Below are 19,371 nucleotides of genomic sequence, written 5' to 3' on the forward strand. Positions count from 1 at the left end.
TAGACTACCTTTCGAGCAAGAGAACGACATACCAAAACCGCTAAATACAACATACAATGAAATGGACGACCACATGAAAAGGCGAGTGGAAGCTAGGTGGACCAATCTGACTACATGCAAAACAGCAAAAGTTTGGTGTAGAACCAACGAGAAAAAGCTGACTCAATTCGTATTTATGCTCTCGCGAAAGGACTGCAGAACTATCATAGGTATGCTAACAGGTCATAATCTATTGGCTGCACATGCGTACAAGATAGGGATTGCTAACACGGACAAATGCAGGAAATGCAGAGAAGATTCCTCAAGAAGTTGAGGAAACTTTAGAACACCTTCTGTGCGTTTGTCCGGCAGAATTAAAAAAGCCGACTAAAATGCCTGGGAGCCCCACTGTCTCAAAAGCGGAGCTCCCAGCTCTACTGAGATTCGCCAAAAGCGCTGACATCCTACATGATGTCTACTTTAGGTATTCATAGAGGTCGGTCGCTTAGCCTAGGAGTTCCAGCAAAACTTATAAGGCTAATCATCGCTACGCTCACGGATACAAAAGCAAAAGTAATCATCCAAGGGAAGCTCACAGAGTCATTCGCAATTGAATCTGGTGTCAAACAAGGTGATGCACTATCCTCTGCCATATTCAATTTGATGCTGCATTTTGTTATAAAAGAAGTCAACAAAGGTGGTACATTACTAATTAAAACAACGCAAATATGTGCCTATGCAGACGATATCGCCAATTTTTCGAGGAACACGAACGACTTAAATGAAACCTTTTTAAAAATTGACAAAACTGCCAACGATATTGGCCTCTTCGTTAACGAGTGTAAAACGCAATACATGCTGAAATCAAGACGGCACACAAATGCACAGAATCTTCATGTAGGTGCATGTACTTTTGAAGCGGTGCAACAATTTAAATATCTAGGTGTTATATTCACTACTATTCACACCTTAGTTTTTTCAGGTCTCGTCTTTTATCTAGATCTACGAAGCTGACCATGTATAAAACTCTTTTACGACCAATTTTGACATATGGTTGCGACGTGTGGACTATGAAAATTAATGAAATTGCGCTTATTGCTAACTTCGAAAGGAAAATTTTAATGAAAGTGTTCGGACCCATTAAAAATAAAGATGGCAGCTACAGAATTAGGTACAACTCGGAATTGAACGAACTTATCCAAGACAAGACAGCTGTGCGTTTTTTATAGGCGCAGCGTATGCGGCTAGGTCACGTGCTCCGTATGCCTGCTGAATCCGCCGTAAGGAAAGCCATGACTGGAAAGATAATTGGTGCGAAGGCGAAGGGATGACCGAGAAACCGATGGATAGACGCAGTAGGAAGCGATCTCACAGCAATGGGAATTCGCAAAAAATGTTAATGTCTCCTTCCCAACAGCGATCCTATGCATTTTGCATGCTTGCAGGATCGCGAAGACCTCTGCTTGAAAAACGCTGCTCGTTTCCGGCAGTTTAAAGGAGATTGAAATGCTGGCTGATTTAGAGAAAGCCCCCGCTCCCATTCCAGATTCCATCTTGGATCCGTAAGTGAAAACAGAGGTACCTATACAAAACAAAAAAATTACAAACAAAAAAAAACAAATTATCAAGTGATGGAAATTTTTCATTTGAGCTTTCTGCGCTCTACTGCTCGTCTGTTTGTATACTGCGGCTGTCTAGTTGACGAGTGTCAAATATGACTGACGTACGACGCCATTTGTAAAAATTATAAACCTTCCGATAGGGTGATTAATTTTGCGCCACCTTTTACATACTTCATATTATGAAACAATTCGAATACTTTTTGATATAAAAAATAAATGGCAACGCCTTTCAAAAAATGTTGTCAATCATAATTTGCATGCGTGATACCCCCAACCTATTCCCTTGTGCTATAATTCATCATTCGCACCTTAAGAGCTAGGTGACAACACCACATACAAAGCATTTTAATTAAAGCTTTGTTCATTCTTTTGGACACATTTTATTTCACACCCATGTCCTAACCTATAATTAAATTTTCTAATTATTTTAAATGTTTTCTTTAAAATTAGGTGGCAATGCCATTTAAAATATTATTCGATTAAAGTGAGTTGAAAAAAGTCACCCGCTCTAATATACGCATACATATTTATTTACTATTAATATATTTTTATATTAAATTTCTTACCTTAAAAAAAACTAGATGGCAACATCAGGTGAATTTTGTGTTTTATGAAACCTTGGGTAAATACCTTACCTTTGAAACCTACATAGGTCCCAACACATTACCTACCGTGTGCACATATTTGTGCTTTTCGTTAAATTTCACGAAACTCCCGTGTGCATGCATTGAATGTGCCGAAATCCGTTAATTTTAATTTCGAATGAAATGAAATTTCATTCCTTTGTTTCAGCTAAAATTCTACAGAATGGCATTTTTCAGTTGTACTTTTGTCACGTCCAATAATTCTTTGTCTAGAGTCTCTATGCGGTATGGGTTAGCACATATTTCCACTGTTACTTGGAAACTATTTTAGGCAGGGTAAAAAAGTTGTTGCAAAACCGTTAGAATATCAAAACTTGCAAGAAAATGTAACGGTTATCGGGCATCATGGCAAAAAAATTGTAAAAATTTAAAAAATTTAAGAAATTTCTTCCAATTTTTTCAATTTCACATCCCATAACTCCTGGCAGAAGGGAAGTCGGGTGTTGACGAAGCATTTGTTGAAGAACCTAGATTATTAGCTATTATTAGAGATAAATATAATCTTCATAGAATCTGCTCCAAGGAAATTATAGGGTGCTAGTTTTGATGAAATGGAAGTAGAATCTAGAGCATTGATACCTGCTTGACTGTCAGAAATATAGCTACTCCTCCACCAATTTCTTTGTAGTGTTTTGGTGATTTGCATGCTTCTCTGATTACTAATAGTTCTACCTGCAATACGCTGGCGTAGTTAGGAAGTCGAATTAATTTGGATAATTTGAAAAACTCCGAATAGAGGCCAGCTCCCACACCACAGTTCAACGTAGACCAACGGTTTAGTGCTCGAAGTTTTTGAGAGATGCTCTTTGGAAGAATTTTTTTGTGGTCTTATAAATATATGGATATCCTAATTTGAAAATGCCATAATGCCAAACTTAATTAAATAGCTGACTATTAGACAACTGATTGATGAACTTTCTAACCTTCTGAAATTTCTCTAAATGCAAGAGTTATCTTTTTCGTAACAACATTCTATGTCCCTCTGTCCCATAGGACCGTACGTAAGAGCGTAAACTAAGTGTTTGTAGAAAGTAAAAAAAAAAGTTCTTTCTTTGTCTGATGATGCCAGTCTATTTGCACTTAGTTTTAAACTGCATTATTGTATTTCTTTTCACTTGAAGATCACGTACGAGTATTCTTCTGGGTGTTCAAAAGTCATTTTATATGTGAAGCTTTTACGCTCTAGTATATGGGATATCATGCACTTTAGCCAGCCGCTCCTAGAAATACTCGACTACTGCTACTGCATTTCTCTACTGAAATCACGAATCGCTGCTATTCAGAAGAAGTTGTCAAAAAATTCTAGTTTATACTTTGATAATTCTGAATACCGTGAATACCACTTCAAAGTCAACTATAAACCTAGTCAACGGTTTCGTTTTCTTTACAAATATCTTCACTTACATATTTAATGTATGAGGGTCGTTTGAAAAGCCCATGCAAAGTCACAGAGATGCCGCAACTGGTGCGTATCAAGGTTATGTTTGGGTAGTAGCATCTCTTGCAAGAACATACACCAAGTTTCAGCCAGATCAGACTATTTCTTTATGCCATTTCTCTTTACTATGATAATATTGGTATGGCTCAATTACGCATGGAACAAAATATCGGCCAAATGGCCGCCGCGGCACACCTCCAACCGATGCCCCAAATTTTCGATGACGCTGAGGCATAATTGAGGTTCTTTGCCGTTAATGTGCCGAATTATCTCATCCTTTAGCTCTTGAATTGTTGCTGGCTTATCGACGTACACCTTTTCGTTCGAATAACCCCAAAGAATTAAGTCCAACGGTGTCAAATCACATGATCTTGGCGGCCAATTGACATCGCCGCGACGTGAGATTATTCGGCCATCAAATTTTTCGCGCAAAAGAGCCATTGTTTCGTTAGCTGTGCGACAAGCGGCCTCATTTTGGAAAAAATACGGCCCAATGATGCCGCCGGCCCATAAACCGCACCAAACAGTCACTCTTTGTGGGTGCTTTGGTTTTTCGGCAATCACTCTTGGATTATCATTTGCCCAAATGCGGCAATTCTGCTTATTGACGAATCCACTGAGGTGAAAATGTGTCTCATCACTGAAGATGATTTTCTTCACGAAGTGTGCGATATGCATTTTGATGATGAATCTTTCCATGTTTCAAATTGAGTTAGTTTGAAATTGAAAAACGTCAAATGAAATGCAGAAAAAAACTTGACGTTTAGGTGTGGTTCACTTTCAATATTGGCCCTTAAAATTTAACCACCCTTTATTCGGCATTCGTTTCGAAGAAGTCTAGTGGTTTTATTTTTCCATCACGACAACGCATCAGCTCACGCCTCAGCAGCTGTGACCGCAAAATTAATGGAAATTAGGTTACAACTCGTTTCGCATCTCCTCTATTTTTCAGATCATAACACCGCCTGTATATTCTGATTGTTCTAAATTTAATTTATATTTATTTAGTCAAATCCAAGTTTGAAGTTGCTAGAAAATCTAATTGATATTTCATAGGCGTTTTCTTTTCCCCCGGTATTGTCCATTCCCTCTGTATAAAATTCCATCACAGTTTTTTGATATGGTGAAAAAACGCAACACCGTCAGGGGAAAAAATAATCAAAAATCAACAATAGCTTTGAGCTACTTTAAACTTGCTTTTTATTACGATAAAATTTAATGCGCTGTAAAACTGCATATGCAATTTTTTTTTTAATTCAAATAAAAAATTTTGAAGTTTTCAAGAACAATTTTCGAATTTTTACGAATCTTCTACCAAGTTTGCCACTTGAAAAAAATTTTAATTAAAATATAAACAAATAAGTAATCAAGGCTTGTCAAAATCTTGAAGTGATGTACGTATATATGTATGTATGTATGAGACTGACCTGGTGGAGTAGCGAGATGCGCACATTCTTGGCCACGATTTTATGGATTTTATGGATTTAATGGATTAATCAAAAATATTTTCAATGTGTGTGATGTCTGTATGTATGTTGTATGTTGCTTTGCCTTCTCATTTGAAGCCTTGTGCGCGTCTCTCTAAATTCTTTACAAACTACGTATGTATGTATGTGTATGTAAATTATTTTGTTATTACATGTACTTATTGTGTTTTTTATTGTACTATTTTTTTTCTTAAGCAACAAAAGTTACAAAAGTTGTTAATTCGATTGTCAAGATTCTTATCTGCTACCTTATTTTATTCCTTTTAGCTTTTTACTACGCTTCTTAATTGGCCTTTGATAGCCCTCAAGTGGTTTGCCCCTCCAGTCGATGCCACTCACTTAGTTGACCGCAGATTCATTTGCTGCGATTTACGTACCTATTCAATTATCTGTTTACTATTTGTCTTGTATTCATTTTTTGTAGTTACATACATACATACATAAGTACATATCTAAGTACGGATATTTTTATTTATTCGATTGCAATTAATGCCATATGTAAGTTGAATCTCAATAATTCTTAATTAAACAATGAAAGTCAATTTGTTCAAAGCCTGCTTGCCGCCACCTACAAAATTATGCAGATATAGGTAAAATACGCTAATTATACAATATTTATTTTGCTTGAGGTACAGAGGGTACCCAGGTAGATGAAAATGAAAATTTCCTCACTACCACTTTGCTTGTGTTTATTGCCTGAAATCGTGCTCAAAGAGGGTTTAAGATGAAGATAGGTATGTATGTATGTGTGTGGGTCTTTTATTTCTGTGATCGAAGCGAGTTTTGACAACAGACGTGTGCTTTGCAAGTTTACAAGTTTCCAGATTTTTTAATGCAACTGATTTTACTATGATATGAAAATTCCGTGTTACTTTGTGCCCGTAATGGTGTGGTTGAAAAGTTTTATTTTTCTTATATGTACGTATTTTGCATTAATGGTGTACGAGGTGGTGCTATTAAATAACTAGGCTGACGCTGTAGAATATTTTATTTATATTTCACACCTATTTGCTTATTATAATCCTCAATACAAGTACGTATATATCCCTTCTATGCCCTTAAAATGCGCATCTTCCATTAATCGAAACAGTGATGGCAGTTTTTTTCTGTTAACCCCTTCACGTGCGCCGTTCACTCTTTCGCAGTTTCAGTAGGGCATTTTTCAATGAAATTCTAGAATAAAGAAACAAAACTCCAATGAGCACTAAGTTAGGGCTACACTAATTTGCTTATGGAAACGAGATCTCCGTGCGAAGGAAAAGGTTTCACACTAAACTGTAGGTGGTCGTTAGCGCTCGGCGCAAGCGGACTTCTTCCACAGCAGTGCTAGTTTTGTTGCTGATTGTTGATATAATTTCGTGTTTACTTTTTTATAAAATATCAGCTAATTTCTTTAGTAAAAAAGTTATTCAAAACCAAATTGGATGATTATTTTTGCGCCACCTTGTACAGCCCAATTTCGAACATTATGCGAACATTTCAAAAATTAATTTAACAAAAATTGTAATATATAACATTTTTTTAATTAGATTTTTTTTAAATTAGAATTTCTAGAAAAAATTTTCGTACGCTGTTTAATAGCCACTAAAGTTTTGTATAATAAAATGCTAGTTTGAAAATGTTAAACAATTTCGTTGATGTTTAATAACTTTTATTCGCTGACGGTGCTGCGTTTTTTTCTCCAAAAAAAAGGAAAAGATGAGGTGCAGCCGTAGACGAGGCATGCCAACATGCACTTGGAAAGAAAACGGTTGTTGGATTTAGAACGCGCGAGCAGAAATTGATCAGAAATGACGATAAGAGGCTGGCGCAGAATAGATCTGAACGGAAAGAATTTGTTGTGGCCGTTTATTCTTTTCTGGAGCCATAGGATATAATAATAATAAAAAAATTCGTTATATGAAGGAAATCCGCAACTCTATAGAGAAAAAAAATGATCAAAAATCAATGGGACTTTTTAACAAATTCAAACTTGCTCTTTATTTTACTACTATTAAATATACTATGAAGCTGCATATCCGAAAAATTTCTAAAAATTCTAAATGAAGTGTGAAAATATGATGGAAGTTGGCTGAATGTTTGGAAATTTGCGTAAAATTTCAAAGTTTGATTTATGTGGTTTTTGTTGTAGCATGAAATATAATTTTATAACAAAAAAAGTAACTCAAATTAATTTAAAATAAACTTTTTTTTTTCTTGTTCACACCTCTCGCGAGCATAGGGCCTCAACAAGGCTTGTCTTGCGTTAGATTCGTTAATCTATTTGATTTATGACAAGGTAGGTGATTAGCCTGCCGCTACCAGTCCTAAGTAGTGGAAATGCGCACCTGTTGTTGCTTGGAAACAACGCCTTCTTTATTGACTGGAGCGCCATCTGTGTTTCAGATTTTTCTGCCAAAGGGATCGCCCAGATGGGAGCAAGGATGGAATGGACAAGGTTTTGAGTTTGAGGAATGAGATTTTTTGTTTTTAGAAACAGGGAAAGTAGAACAATTAGGAAAAGTGCGGGGACGTGCTTTAGGTGGGATTCGAGCACACAACCTCTGGGATGGCATGCACTTACGCTACACTACCGAGGCTATATGTAGGTATATAGTCGAAATTTATCAATACCATTATGCCATTCGCTGTGTATTGGATACTCTGCGTTTCCTAAATACATAAAACTCGCCTTTCTATTTCTATTGCTAGGCATATTTGGTCCTTAATTGCTGTTGTTTTTGTCTTTATTGTTATTGTTATTGTAGATACAAAAGTCACGGCTTTTAGTCACATATTGAACCAACTATTTATTTAATATTTATATATTTAATACGTTATTTGTGTTTAATGCAAATGATTGCTAAAATGTTCCGACCGCCATTATTTCAGCTGCATTAATTCAAATGATTGCCCATTAGGGGTTGGTGAAGCGTTGAAATAATTCGGCGAAATTAGAGTACGAGTGCGCCACATAATAATGGAAACCTCTGGTATGGGCACAAGGCAAAAAAAAAAAAAAACTAATAAAATAAAGTAAAACAAAACAACAAACAATATACAAAATTAGCATAGTGTCTATTTTAATGAATGAATTCGGATAATTGAATTGCTGATACGCAAGGCTTTGAACTGAAGAGCACTAAAACCCAATTTTTTTCACACATTTTACACTTTTTTCATTTCATACTCTCCAACTTTTCTATTCAGCTCAATTTCAGGTGTAAATTTTACCCAACCTGCTGAATGTTAAAGCTGGTAACCTTAATGAGTTATTGAAATACCAGCTAGAACTGAGTGCTACTTGCTTAGATTAGCAATTTAGCGCCTATAATCGCAACACACATTCTTACACACACACACGCTTTTAACGCGTTTCAACAACAACTTTTCTCAAGAAAGTGTTGAATAAATTTTCACTCTGAGCTGTTGTACGCTGCACTCTCCATTCAGTTGCAGGCGACATATACATACGCACACATATATATCTTCCAATATGCACAAATGCTTGTATATCCTTTGTTAGGAGTTTGGCCGTGCTTCTCCTCCAATTTGTGTTGTGCGTTTGGTTGTTGTTCCTCTAAAAGAGAGAGCTGCAGTTTTATGCAAATTTCGAGGGGCAGAAAATTTGCTCTTGGCGAAAAGGCTGTCTGAGGCGCAAAACCTTTTCTATCATTTCATATGAACTCCTTTGCGTACAGCGAATCTGGTGCCAACAAATTGATAATCAAGCGCAAATTCATTTGACTTTGGCTGCTGCTCGCATGCGACATATGCTTGTATAGTATATTTATGTGCATATACATACATACATACATACCTACATATATTTATGAGTAATGCTCTCCTCTTGAAGCTTTCAAGCTGATCAATTGTGTTTACGCGCAAAATCTCAATACTTCTCAATCGATAAGCTCTAAACCGGTCTCCGGGCATTTTAAGAAATTTCAAGCTGTGATTTGCTAAATAAAATTAATATTAATTCTGCTTCGCATTCAACTGTTTACATACAAACATACATACATTTGAGATTAATTAGAAATCGTGCTTGTGACGACAGTAAAAATAGCAGATACAATTCTGGTGCATTACTCGTATTAATATGAAGCAACTTTGGTTTTACATAGTAGCGTAAAATTTAGACTACTTAGACAACGCATTAAAATCATCAAATTTTTTATTTTTTTAATAAAAAAATAAATTGGAAATCCAAAAAAGCGACACAGTGACAATATCAAAATAATTACATTTTGGTTTCTACTGTAACGGAATCGAAACGTTTATATTAGATGTTAAATTTAGTCGACAGGCTGCGCCTTAACTAGCGATTAGCTACTTATGAATACATACAGCTACGGACAGAGAAATAGAACCCCATCATTTTTATTTTTATTTCGCGTAAATGGTTTAAAACTATTTTATGGCCGATCTTTAGCACCTGGCCGGTGCTACTACTACTAACATGCCGGTCACCTTCGATTATTTCTGTGTTTTTATCAACATTTTCGATATTATCGACGTTTTCTTTAACATCAAAAATGCCTGAACAGCATCGCCGAAACAGTTACAGTATCGGTACCCAAGACAACATTCACCATTTCAGCAGCCTGGCTTGCATTTTCGCCTTTATCAAAGAAAAACTGTAAAATGTACCGAATTTTCTCTTTGTTGATTTCCATTGCTAATTCCCTGTAACTCACAACCGAATGTGAGAAACAAAAAAAACAACAAACGATTTTTTTAGTGTGAAATGTTACGTTGACAACGCGCATAAACTTTAAATTGTTTGATCGATAATTTACGACTTATCGATCGCTACAGCTACATATCTACCGAGAAAATAATGACATTCTTTTGTAAAGTTATTTTTACTCGTTAACGAAACGAATTCAATTCATTATGTCTGTTGAGCTACTCAGAAGTGAACGAAAATTAAACGAACGTTAAGAAAATGAGCCACGAGCAACTACCTCTCAGCCGGTCACCGTCTGGCAACAAAACGTTGCAGAAGTTTCCAAATTCTTTTCATGGCTCTTTGCAGTTATTTAAAATATTTTATAAATTAACCAAATGCCAGATACGCATTTTAAGCACGGCCTCATACAGTTAGTCACTTTCATATCGATCCTTAGTTCCCCGCGTCATTTATTCATTCACTCCCATTTACATTCATTCTATAAGCGGCCAGCAGAAATCGCAAAAACTGCAACATGTTTTAATACTTGTTGAAAGCCTTCACCTCTTCTCAGAATTCTAGTACGAGTGAAGTGTTTACAAGTATGTGCATATGTATGTGTATGCATATTAGCTTGTGAGAAAAAATCACCACTCAGCGGCGCAGGGGGAGATGCGAACATATGTGCAAACATATTCATATGTAGATAGGAGTATGCAGGGGAATCGCTGTGGTTGCGCCTTTTAACAAATTCACTCGTATTTATTTTCCGACGCGGTGCAGACGTGTAATTGGTGTGTCATTATCATTATCAAAAACAATAGTAAACAGAGAGCACCAAATATCTCTAATATAAAAACAAAAAATAATAATAAAAAACAACAAAAAATCTGCAAAGTATGAGTTGAGATGCGATATCATCTTTTGTGTTGTAGGTAATGCAAAAATAATGCTCAGTATAATTTTTTTAACGGTTTCAATATACAAGTAACTGCATGCGATCATTTGAGAGCGCGGGACCAAAAAAACAAAAAACGAAATTAAACAATTAAAATTATAAAAGTGTGCAGTGTTGAATAACTATTATTATCATAGTAGTAACAGCGATTCTGATTACGCTCCTCTTTGCACTAAGTAGCGCGAATCTTTTACACGCTTAAAATGATTGCTTTGCATTGGTAATTGCTTTGTTGTTGTAGTGTATAATTAGTTTTATTAAAAATTTACATTTCAATAATGCTGTTCATCTACTTATTTTCTCCGTATGTCACCAATTAGCGAAACAGTGCTCATATATTTGCATCTTCGTCTGAACGCAATATGTATATAAGTTCATTAGACCGGGTCGGTCGCCAATAAAAAAAAAATTATTTGGGGCTTATGTTGAGAGGATTTCGGCACCAAGAAAATTTTTTTGGTTTATATTTATGCTCATTAGACCGGGTCGGTTGCCATACAAAAAAAAAAAAAAAAAAACAAAAACAAACTTTAGAAAAGTCCAACCTTGCATTTGAAGCTAATGTTCAGAAGATTTCGGCAACATAAACAGTAATGTTTTTTTTACATCTGAATGCAAAATACAGTCAGACGGGTCAGTTGCATAAATAAAAGAAAAACTCGGAAAAGTCCACCTCTGTATTTGAAGATGTACTATAAGTTGAGAAGATTTTCGGCACCATAAACAAGTTGCTTTTTTTGACATCGGAATGCATGATAAATTAGACCGGAGCGGTTGCCTACAAAAAAATTTTAAATATCCACCCCTGTATTTGAAGCTAATATTCAGAAGATTTTGGCAACATAAACAATACATTTTTTTTACATCTGACCACAAGGTGTAGACACACTAGACCGGGTCGGTTGCCATTCAAAAAAACAAAAAAATGATTGGAAAAGTCTACTCATGATGCCAGGTCTTCGGCACCATAAAACCATTTTTTTCAAACTTTTAAAAATCGCCAAAATGGGGTACGATGAAAGTCCTGTTTTTTAAAGCATTGTATTATTATTTTATGTTGAAAAGTTCTAAATTTCGTTGTTATGTCCTTTTAAGCTCCGTAGTCGTTTTCGCATAGTTGACTAAGTTCTGCAATGATGTAACTGCCACCCTAACATAGGTTTTTTGTTTCATCAGTTTCAAGCACTTAAAAATTTATTAAAAGTTAGCTTTTAAACTGCTTTGCTAAATTCATAAACAAAAATATTTTATTACTTCAAATAATTCTGAAGACTTGAATAATGGCAACCTGTTCTACATAATCGGAACGACCCGGATTAATGTTCGTCCGAGGACTGTGATTCCAGCAGCATTCCTCAAACATTTATTGGGAATGTTTATGCTGCTACCAATACAAAAACTAGAATTTGGACCTATTGCTTTTAAACATCAATTAAAAAATTATTCGCTTATAATAAAAATAAATCATTTCAGCGGTTTTTGAAAGTATCAAAAAAATCATTTTTACGATACTGAAATCCTCTTAATATAAACTTTAAATATAGGCGATCACTTTTCCAACCTTTTTTTTTTATGAGAACCGACCTGGTCTAATGTATATACACACATATTGCCTTCAGGTGTACAAAACAAAAATAATTTTTTCATGCTACTAAAATCCTCTCACCATAAACTTCAAATAACACACAGGTACTGCTCCAACTTTTTTTCGTCCCACTCTAATGTACATCTGCGTGTATACAATAATTGTTTATATACAACATATCGATGGTTTTCGAGAAAAGTGACATAATTCAAAAATACAAAGTACTGAGTTGGGTCAGTTTTCTAGATAAGTGACGCGCCAATTCGATCACCTGACAAAACGACACTAACGCCATCTCTCAGAATTGCTTCAAGATTCGCTTATGACGCTTTTCCAGATAAAAATGTATAAACTCTGTAGTTGATTTTTGCTTTTAACGGCAAAACTCCGAATTTGAGTTAATTTTGAGTTGTGTCGTTTTTCTCGAAAACCATCGATATAAAGCGCCATCAGTGGGTTTTTCTCAGATCAGCTTTTAATAAAAAAGTGGATGCGCTCTTCATTCAGCGATTTAATATTATTATCTGATTAAAATACTATACACAGAGCCATTACGAGCCGTTCTGCTCACTCTTGGAAGCTTTCGCTCTCTTCCTTCCCTTTAAAGCGTGGCTAACCGGTGCAATAAGGCCTGCAACTGCCTTTCGCTTCTCATTTAAACAAATAATCGATTTGCTGGAATCGTATGGGTTTTGCCTCTACCGAAGCATCTGATTTTATATCACTTAGACGTTTGAGATTCTGGTGCTGCGTTAGCAGCAACAGCTGGAGATAAAGGAATTGTTAGTGGGCTTGACTTGCAAATTGTGAGAAGCGATAATGGACGGCCTCTTTTGCGCAATGCAGTTTTATAAATATTAATATAGTTGAGCAACTCGTTTGCGATATACATATATAAGGTGAAGTCCAAAATTAAAAAGACTGAGCTAATTAAAATAGAAACGTCAGGAACTTTGCTCTGATAACTTCGAGTTTATTTATTCAAAATAGTCTCCTCTGGCCTCGATTCATTGTTTTACGCGATCTAAAAGCTTTTCGAGAGAGTATTTCAGGTCATTGACCGGAATGCTCTTCAGGATGTCGGCACAAGCCTTTTGGATGGCCTCTACGGGCATAAAACGTTTTCCTTTCGTGGCCAGATCCAATTTTTCATATAGGTAGAAGTCACAGGGATCCATATCAGATGAATACGGTGAGTAATTCATGGTTAAAATGCGATTTCTAGTCAAAAAATCAGTCATAAGGGCGAATTCGACGAATGCGAATTGAATTTGAATATGAAAAAATTGTGCCTATAGGAAACTATGCGTTTGGAAAGCAATGCGTCCTGAGAAACAACTAAGTAAAAAAATTCAATATATCTTTTCTTGCAAAATGCATTAATTGTGAGTCTGACAAAACCGCGTTGTTTGGCACAAGATAAACAAAAAATAAGAACAAATATAAAGGCTAGTTTGTTTATATAAAGGGTGGTTAAGTTTCAAAGGCCGGTGTTGATTTTGAATAAAATAAAATTTTTTTAGGAAATGATTGTCATTTCTCTTTATTATGATAATATTGGTATAGCTCAATTACGCATGGAACAAAATATCGGCCAAATGGCCGCCGCGGCACACCTCCAACCGATGGTCCAAATTTTCGATGACGCTGAGGCATAATTGAGGTTCTTTGCCGTTAATGTGCCGAATTTTCTCATCCTTTAGCTCTTGAATTGTTGCTGGCTTATCGACGTACACCTTTTCGTTCGAATAACCCCAAAGAAAGAAGTCCAACGGTGTCAAATTACATGATCTTGGCGGCCAATTGACATCGCCGCGACGAGAGATTATTCGGCTATCAAATTTTTCGCGCAAAAGAGCCATTGTTTCGTTCGCTGTGTGACAAGCGGCACCGTCCTGTTGAAACCACATATCGTCCACATCCATATCTTCCAATTCGGGCCATAAAAAAGTTCGTTATCATCTCACGATAGCGACCACTATTCTCAGTAACTGCCTGACCGGCCTCATTTTGGAAAAAATACGGCCCAATGATGCCGCCGGCCCATAAACCGCACCAAACAGTCACTCTTTGTGGGTGCTTTGGTTTTTCGGCAATCACTCTTGGATTATCATTTGCCCAAATGCGGCAATTCTGCTTATTGACGAATTCACTGAGGTGAAAATGTGTCTCATCACTGAAGATGATTTTCTTCACGAAGTGTGCGATATGCATTTTGATTTGAACGCCCGTTTTCATAATAAGCCTGAATAACTTTAACGCGTTGCTCGATTGTGTATCTTTCCATGGTTGAAATTGAGTTAGTCTGAAATTGAAAAATGTCAAATGAAATGCAGAAAAAACTTGACGTTTAAGTGTGGTTCACATTCAACATCGACCCTTAAAATTTAATCACCCTTTATATTATGAAAGGATCAGATTTGTGATTATGTATCTAGATGTAAGTTAAGGCTATAAGACACACTGTCGTTTTTATTATACTAATAGCCGAAGGCCATAGTAGCCAGTGCTTTAGCTCTTTAAGTGGAATAGTTATTTATAATTGTTACTCTTTTAATAAATAAATAAATAAATATATTATGAAAGGATCATTATTAGTATTCCAGTAATTTTTACCTAAATAATAAAAAATTAAAATGACATAAATAACTAATAAAATGTGTAATTTTCGTCACTACGGACTGAGCGTTTGAACAGTTTACTCGATTGCCAAATAAACCCTTTGTGATGTCCAGGAAAGATTGCCATATTTCTGTTCTTAAGTGTTTGTAAACAAAACCGTCGTTTTGGCGAATTGCATTGGTTACTCTATCGATAGTGTTAAATAAGTCTGTAAGGATTATTTTCTATCCAAGAAAAAATGCCCCAGTGTATCAAAATCGTATATGTACGTAAAAATGGCGTAATGATGGTGACGAGCTTCATTTAACTGAGATGAATGTCTGTATTGGCCTGCTGCCATGCTACAGGACACACGGTTGAGAGATCGTGAACCAACTCTAAGCGATTTTGAAGATATTAGCTGATCTGCTCGTGTAACAGGGGATGGAAGAGGGGTGTGTTTACGACAAAACTGAGCCTTTGTTGCTTACTTCGTTGACGTCTGAACAACGACTGATTTGAAGAGCGTAAGAATTCTCGTGAAATGAGCGGGCACAATTCTGCTGCCGAATGTTCAATTTACTCTCACAATTTTGGTTCGGATGACAAAACCTTGTAATCTATTATCCTTGTACAAGAATGCCTGGACTTATAATCGGCCGATTAAACAAAAAATATCACCATAATCTTGCCTCAACCGCCGTACTCACTGGATTTGTCCTCTTGTGAGCATCGTTTCAAGAGTTCAGGCCATTCCAAAGCGCGTTTTGGGGTCAGAGTTGTTTCGAGAATTGGGGAAAAACGTTGGCACAAGTTTATTATATCTGAGGGTGATAAAATAGATATAGATGAATAAATACATTTTTTCGAGAAAAATAAAGAAGTCACCTTACTTGGGGTGTGGCCGATCCATTGCCATTTTCTTCTGCGGATTTCAGTCGCCACATCGGATTGATTAGCCTTCCTCCGTAAATCGGTGTTGCATATAGTTCGAGGTCAGAAAATTCGCATTATGCGGCGCGAGCAGCGGTTGATGGACGTTTGGAGACGCCTTGTGATCATTGCGGGGACTTTCGACGTTGTACAGCTTTATAGTAGGACCGACTTCACGCATGCGATGAAAATTCGCAGTTTCGTGTGCGTAATTATGTTATTATTTTGTCTAGAGTGGTGCAAGAGTGCCGAATGTCACTTTGGCTTTGGTAATTCTGCTTTCAACGTCAGACTCACTTTCTCCATCTGCGGCGATTATACATCCCAAGTAATAGAAATTATCCACGCTTTCAAGGACATGCGCACACACTTTTACAGAATCTGATGGCGGGGGAAAAAGGGTTAAAAAAGTTAGTTGAAAAATTTTGGCCGGGCCCCTTGGGACAAAGCATAAAAACACCAGTGCACATTCATATTGGCCTCTTAATTGAAAATATCGTTGCTCTGATAGAAAAATATTAAATGTGTGCAGCTCAGAATGTGTGAATAATGTTACGATATCTGCAACCTGTTGTTGTTGGCGTTATATATATTTTTTTTTACCAGGACAGCTATGAGAATTAACTATAAACGAAACATCAAAGATTTCACCCAAAGAATCGACACCTGTAAGTGTGAACGCGAGGTTCATGTGGAAAATACCATTGAGGATTCTAAAAATGTGGACTCTTAATAAAAAGATAATAGATTTCTTTGCACGAAAGAGAAACTCGAACTTGAAAGACCCTGTACAATATAAATATATTCTCGCAAGTTAACAAGAAATGCAGTGATTCTTGATTTCAAAATCATGTTCGCTGTGTACTTTCCCATGTTTTGTTTGTTGTTTGTGAATTTGCTGTTGATATTCTTGTTCTTGTTGTTGGCTTGCGTGTTACCTGTTGTGCACACTTAACGAAAAAGCCAAGTTGACATGCGAAATGCTGAGGGGCCTGCCTCAATTGCTAAATGATATTCAAATAGTAAGGAAATTTAGAGATGACAACAGAGTTGAGAAAATAATACATACATACATACATACATACTCGCACATAGGTGTAATGGAAATAATAACTACAGTAGCCACGGAAAAATAAAATCACAGAGGAAGTAAATTCAAATTGACAAATTGCTATGCTTCGTTTTTTTGTTGTTTTGTTGGGAAACAATATTTGCGATCGGCGTGCACACATACTTTTATACACATACATATATTTATGTAAGTATAAGTAGTAACTTACTAGACCCTGCAGGGAAATTTAGTGGTACCGAACCGGTGTACCTCTAGTGAATTTAAAGCCAAAGTAAGGGCACTCACTTCTCTCTTTATGGAAGCAATTGGCGCATGACACTGAAAACTGAGTAGTAAAGTCCTCTCTCGACGAACAAAACTTTTGAGACCTTTGGACGTTGGCAACGGCGAATATCGCAGGCGATGGAACGATGAGTTGTATGAGGTTTACGGCGACATAGACATATCGCAGCGAATAAAGATGTAGCGACTACGTTGGCTGGGTCATTTCGTCCGAATGGATACAAACGCTCCGGCTCTGAAAGTATTCGATGCGGTATCAGCTGGTGGTAGCAGAGGAAGAGGAAGGCCTCCTTTGCCTTGGAAAGATCAGGTGGAGAAGGACTTGGCTTCACTTGGTGTATCCAATTGGCACCGGTTAGCACCAGAAAGAAACGACTGGCGCGTTTTGTTAAACTCGGCCAAAATCGCGCAAGCGGTTATCGCGCCAATTAATAAGAATTGGCAGTTTACATACCAGGCTTCAAAGTAGCACCTGTTGGCAAGAGCTATCCTTAGCTTGTTTTCAATGCTGACATCTTTGTTGTTGGTAATAGGGGAACCAAGATAAATGAAGTCCTTGACCACATCGTATTTATAGATGTTAATTTCGATCTTCGACGGCGCCATCCCGCTTGGTATGACCGATGATGTGAAGCTATCAGCATAGGCAAAGAGCTGGACACCCGTTCCCACGACAGTCGGTTCTGCGTAACCGGAACGACCCGGATTTATATCCGGCCAAGGACTGTCACTTCAGCAGCATTTCTCGTATATGCACGGGGAATGTTTATGCTGCTACAACAACAACAGCTGGACACTTTAATAGAAAAAAGTTCCCTTTCCTTCTTCTCACACTCGAACCACACTCTTCATAATAAAGTTGAAGAGTTCGCATGACAATGGGCCACCTTGTCTGAAGCCTCGAACGGTATCAACAGGTTCGGAGAGGTCTTTTCCTATCTTGACGGAGCTTTTTGTGTTACTCAACGTCATTCTGCACAGCCGTATCAGCTTAGCAGGATATCGAACACAAACGTTCTGCGATATATACTTGGTCGAATCGGGCTATCAAAGGCGAAAAGAAACAATTGAGTGCGTAAAGGTCGAAATAAATATTTCCATCACTCAAAATTATTTTTATTAAGTATTAACAGTTATTCAAAAGCATAATTGGACGACTAATTTTGCGCCATACATATTTTTTTATTGATTCATTCCATACTCGATCTCAAGACATAGATGTGCTCCGAAAAACGATCAAGCAGACTATTTTCCGCGGACTAGAAGGTCGGATAATCTGACAGAAATTAGCGAGCCTCTCAAAAACGAACTCAAAAGAGACATTGGTAGGTAGGTTAGATGGTAAGAGTACCCCACGTACACTACAAGTAGCACTTACGTGGCGTTTTGATACCATAATGTGGACCACTACCTGCGAAAAAAAAATTAGGGAAGGGAAACCCGTCTACAGCCATCCAGTGCTGTTGATGTAGTGGAGGAGAGAAAAGGGATCTAGGCTGCAGAATTTCTTCAAGCCATCCGCAAAGGGCACGCTAAGGAATCTCAAGCGCCTGGCCGCCAGAGCCGGACATTTGTAGAGAAAGTGTTCAACAGTCTCTTTCTCTGCAGGATCCCCACAGCTTCTGCTATAGTTGTTGTACGGAATTCCAAGCTTCTCCGCATGAGTACCAATCACCCAGTGATCAGTGAACACCGCAATGAGTTTGGAAATTGAATGGCGGGGGATTTCCATTCGAAATAGCACACGATGAAACAGACCTCCATCTGTCTTGCGCTTTTTTAACACACTTTTATTAGGTCGGGTTGTATGTATGTATGTAATGAAATCTTTGAGCTTAATTTTCACTGGCTTCTAAAAATCTGATCGACTTGGAATTTTGCACACCTATCAAGGACCGATGACAATGCAATAATTTGATAAAAGTTTTCCATTATCCTTATTAGGATTGCCAGGATTAATATTTTCTTTTTTTATCTGTGGGCAAAAAGTAAGGTGAATTTGGTTGTAAAATGAAAAATCTTTATTTATTCTTGTAAATCAATTTCATCCCCTTCAAAATAATATATTTTATCCCCTCTCGATGAAATACACTTATGCCAACGATTTTTCCAATTC

At 36.9% G+C, this 19,371-nt stretch overlaps 1 protein-coding gene across 3 annotated transcripts in view; it reads left to right on the top strand.

Moving 5' to 3' along the window:
* The window catches only part of LOC128864889 (neprilysin-2), a 93,483-nt gene that overhangs the window by 50,298 nt on the left and 23,814 nt on the right, over positions 1-19,371 (top strand). The window contains exon 1 of one of the 3 annotated variants that reach the window (XM_054104652.1): positions 10,578-10,759. The exons of 1 other annotated variant lie outside the window; for it this stretch is intronic. In XM_054104652.1, coding sequence (XP_053960627.1) covers positions 10,734-10,759 — 26 coding nt within the window. In that variant the 5' untranslated portion in view covers positions 10,578-10,733. Of the gene's footprint in view, positions 1-10,577; positions 10,760-19,371 lie in introns of those variants that run through there. One more of the 3 variants, XM_054104663.1, reaches the window with a different exon arrangement.

This window comes from Anastrepha ludens, chromosome 2 (assembly GCF_028408465.1).
Source record: "Anastrepha ludens isolate Willacy chromosome 2, idAnaLude1.1, whole genome shotgun sequence".
Classification (NCBI taxonomy): Eukaryota; Metazoa; Arthropoda; class Insecta; order Diptera; family Tephritidae; genus Anastrepha; species Anastrepha ludens.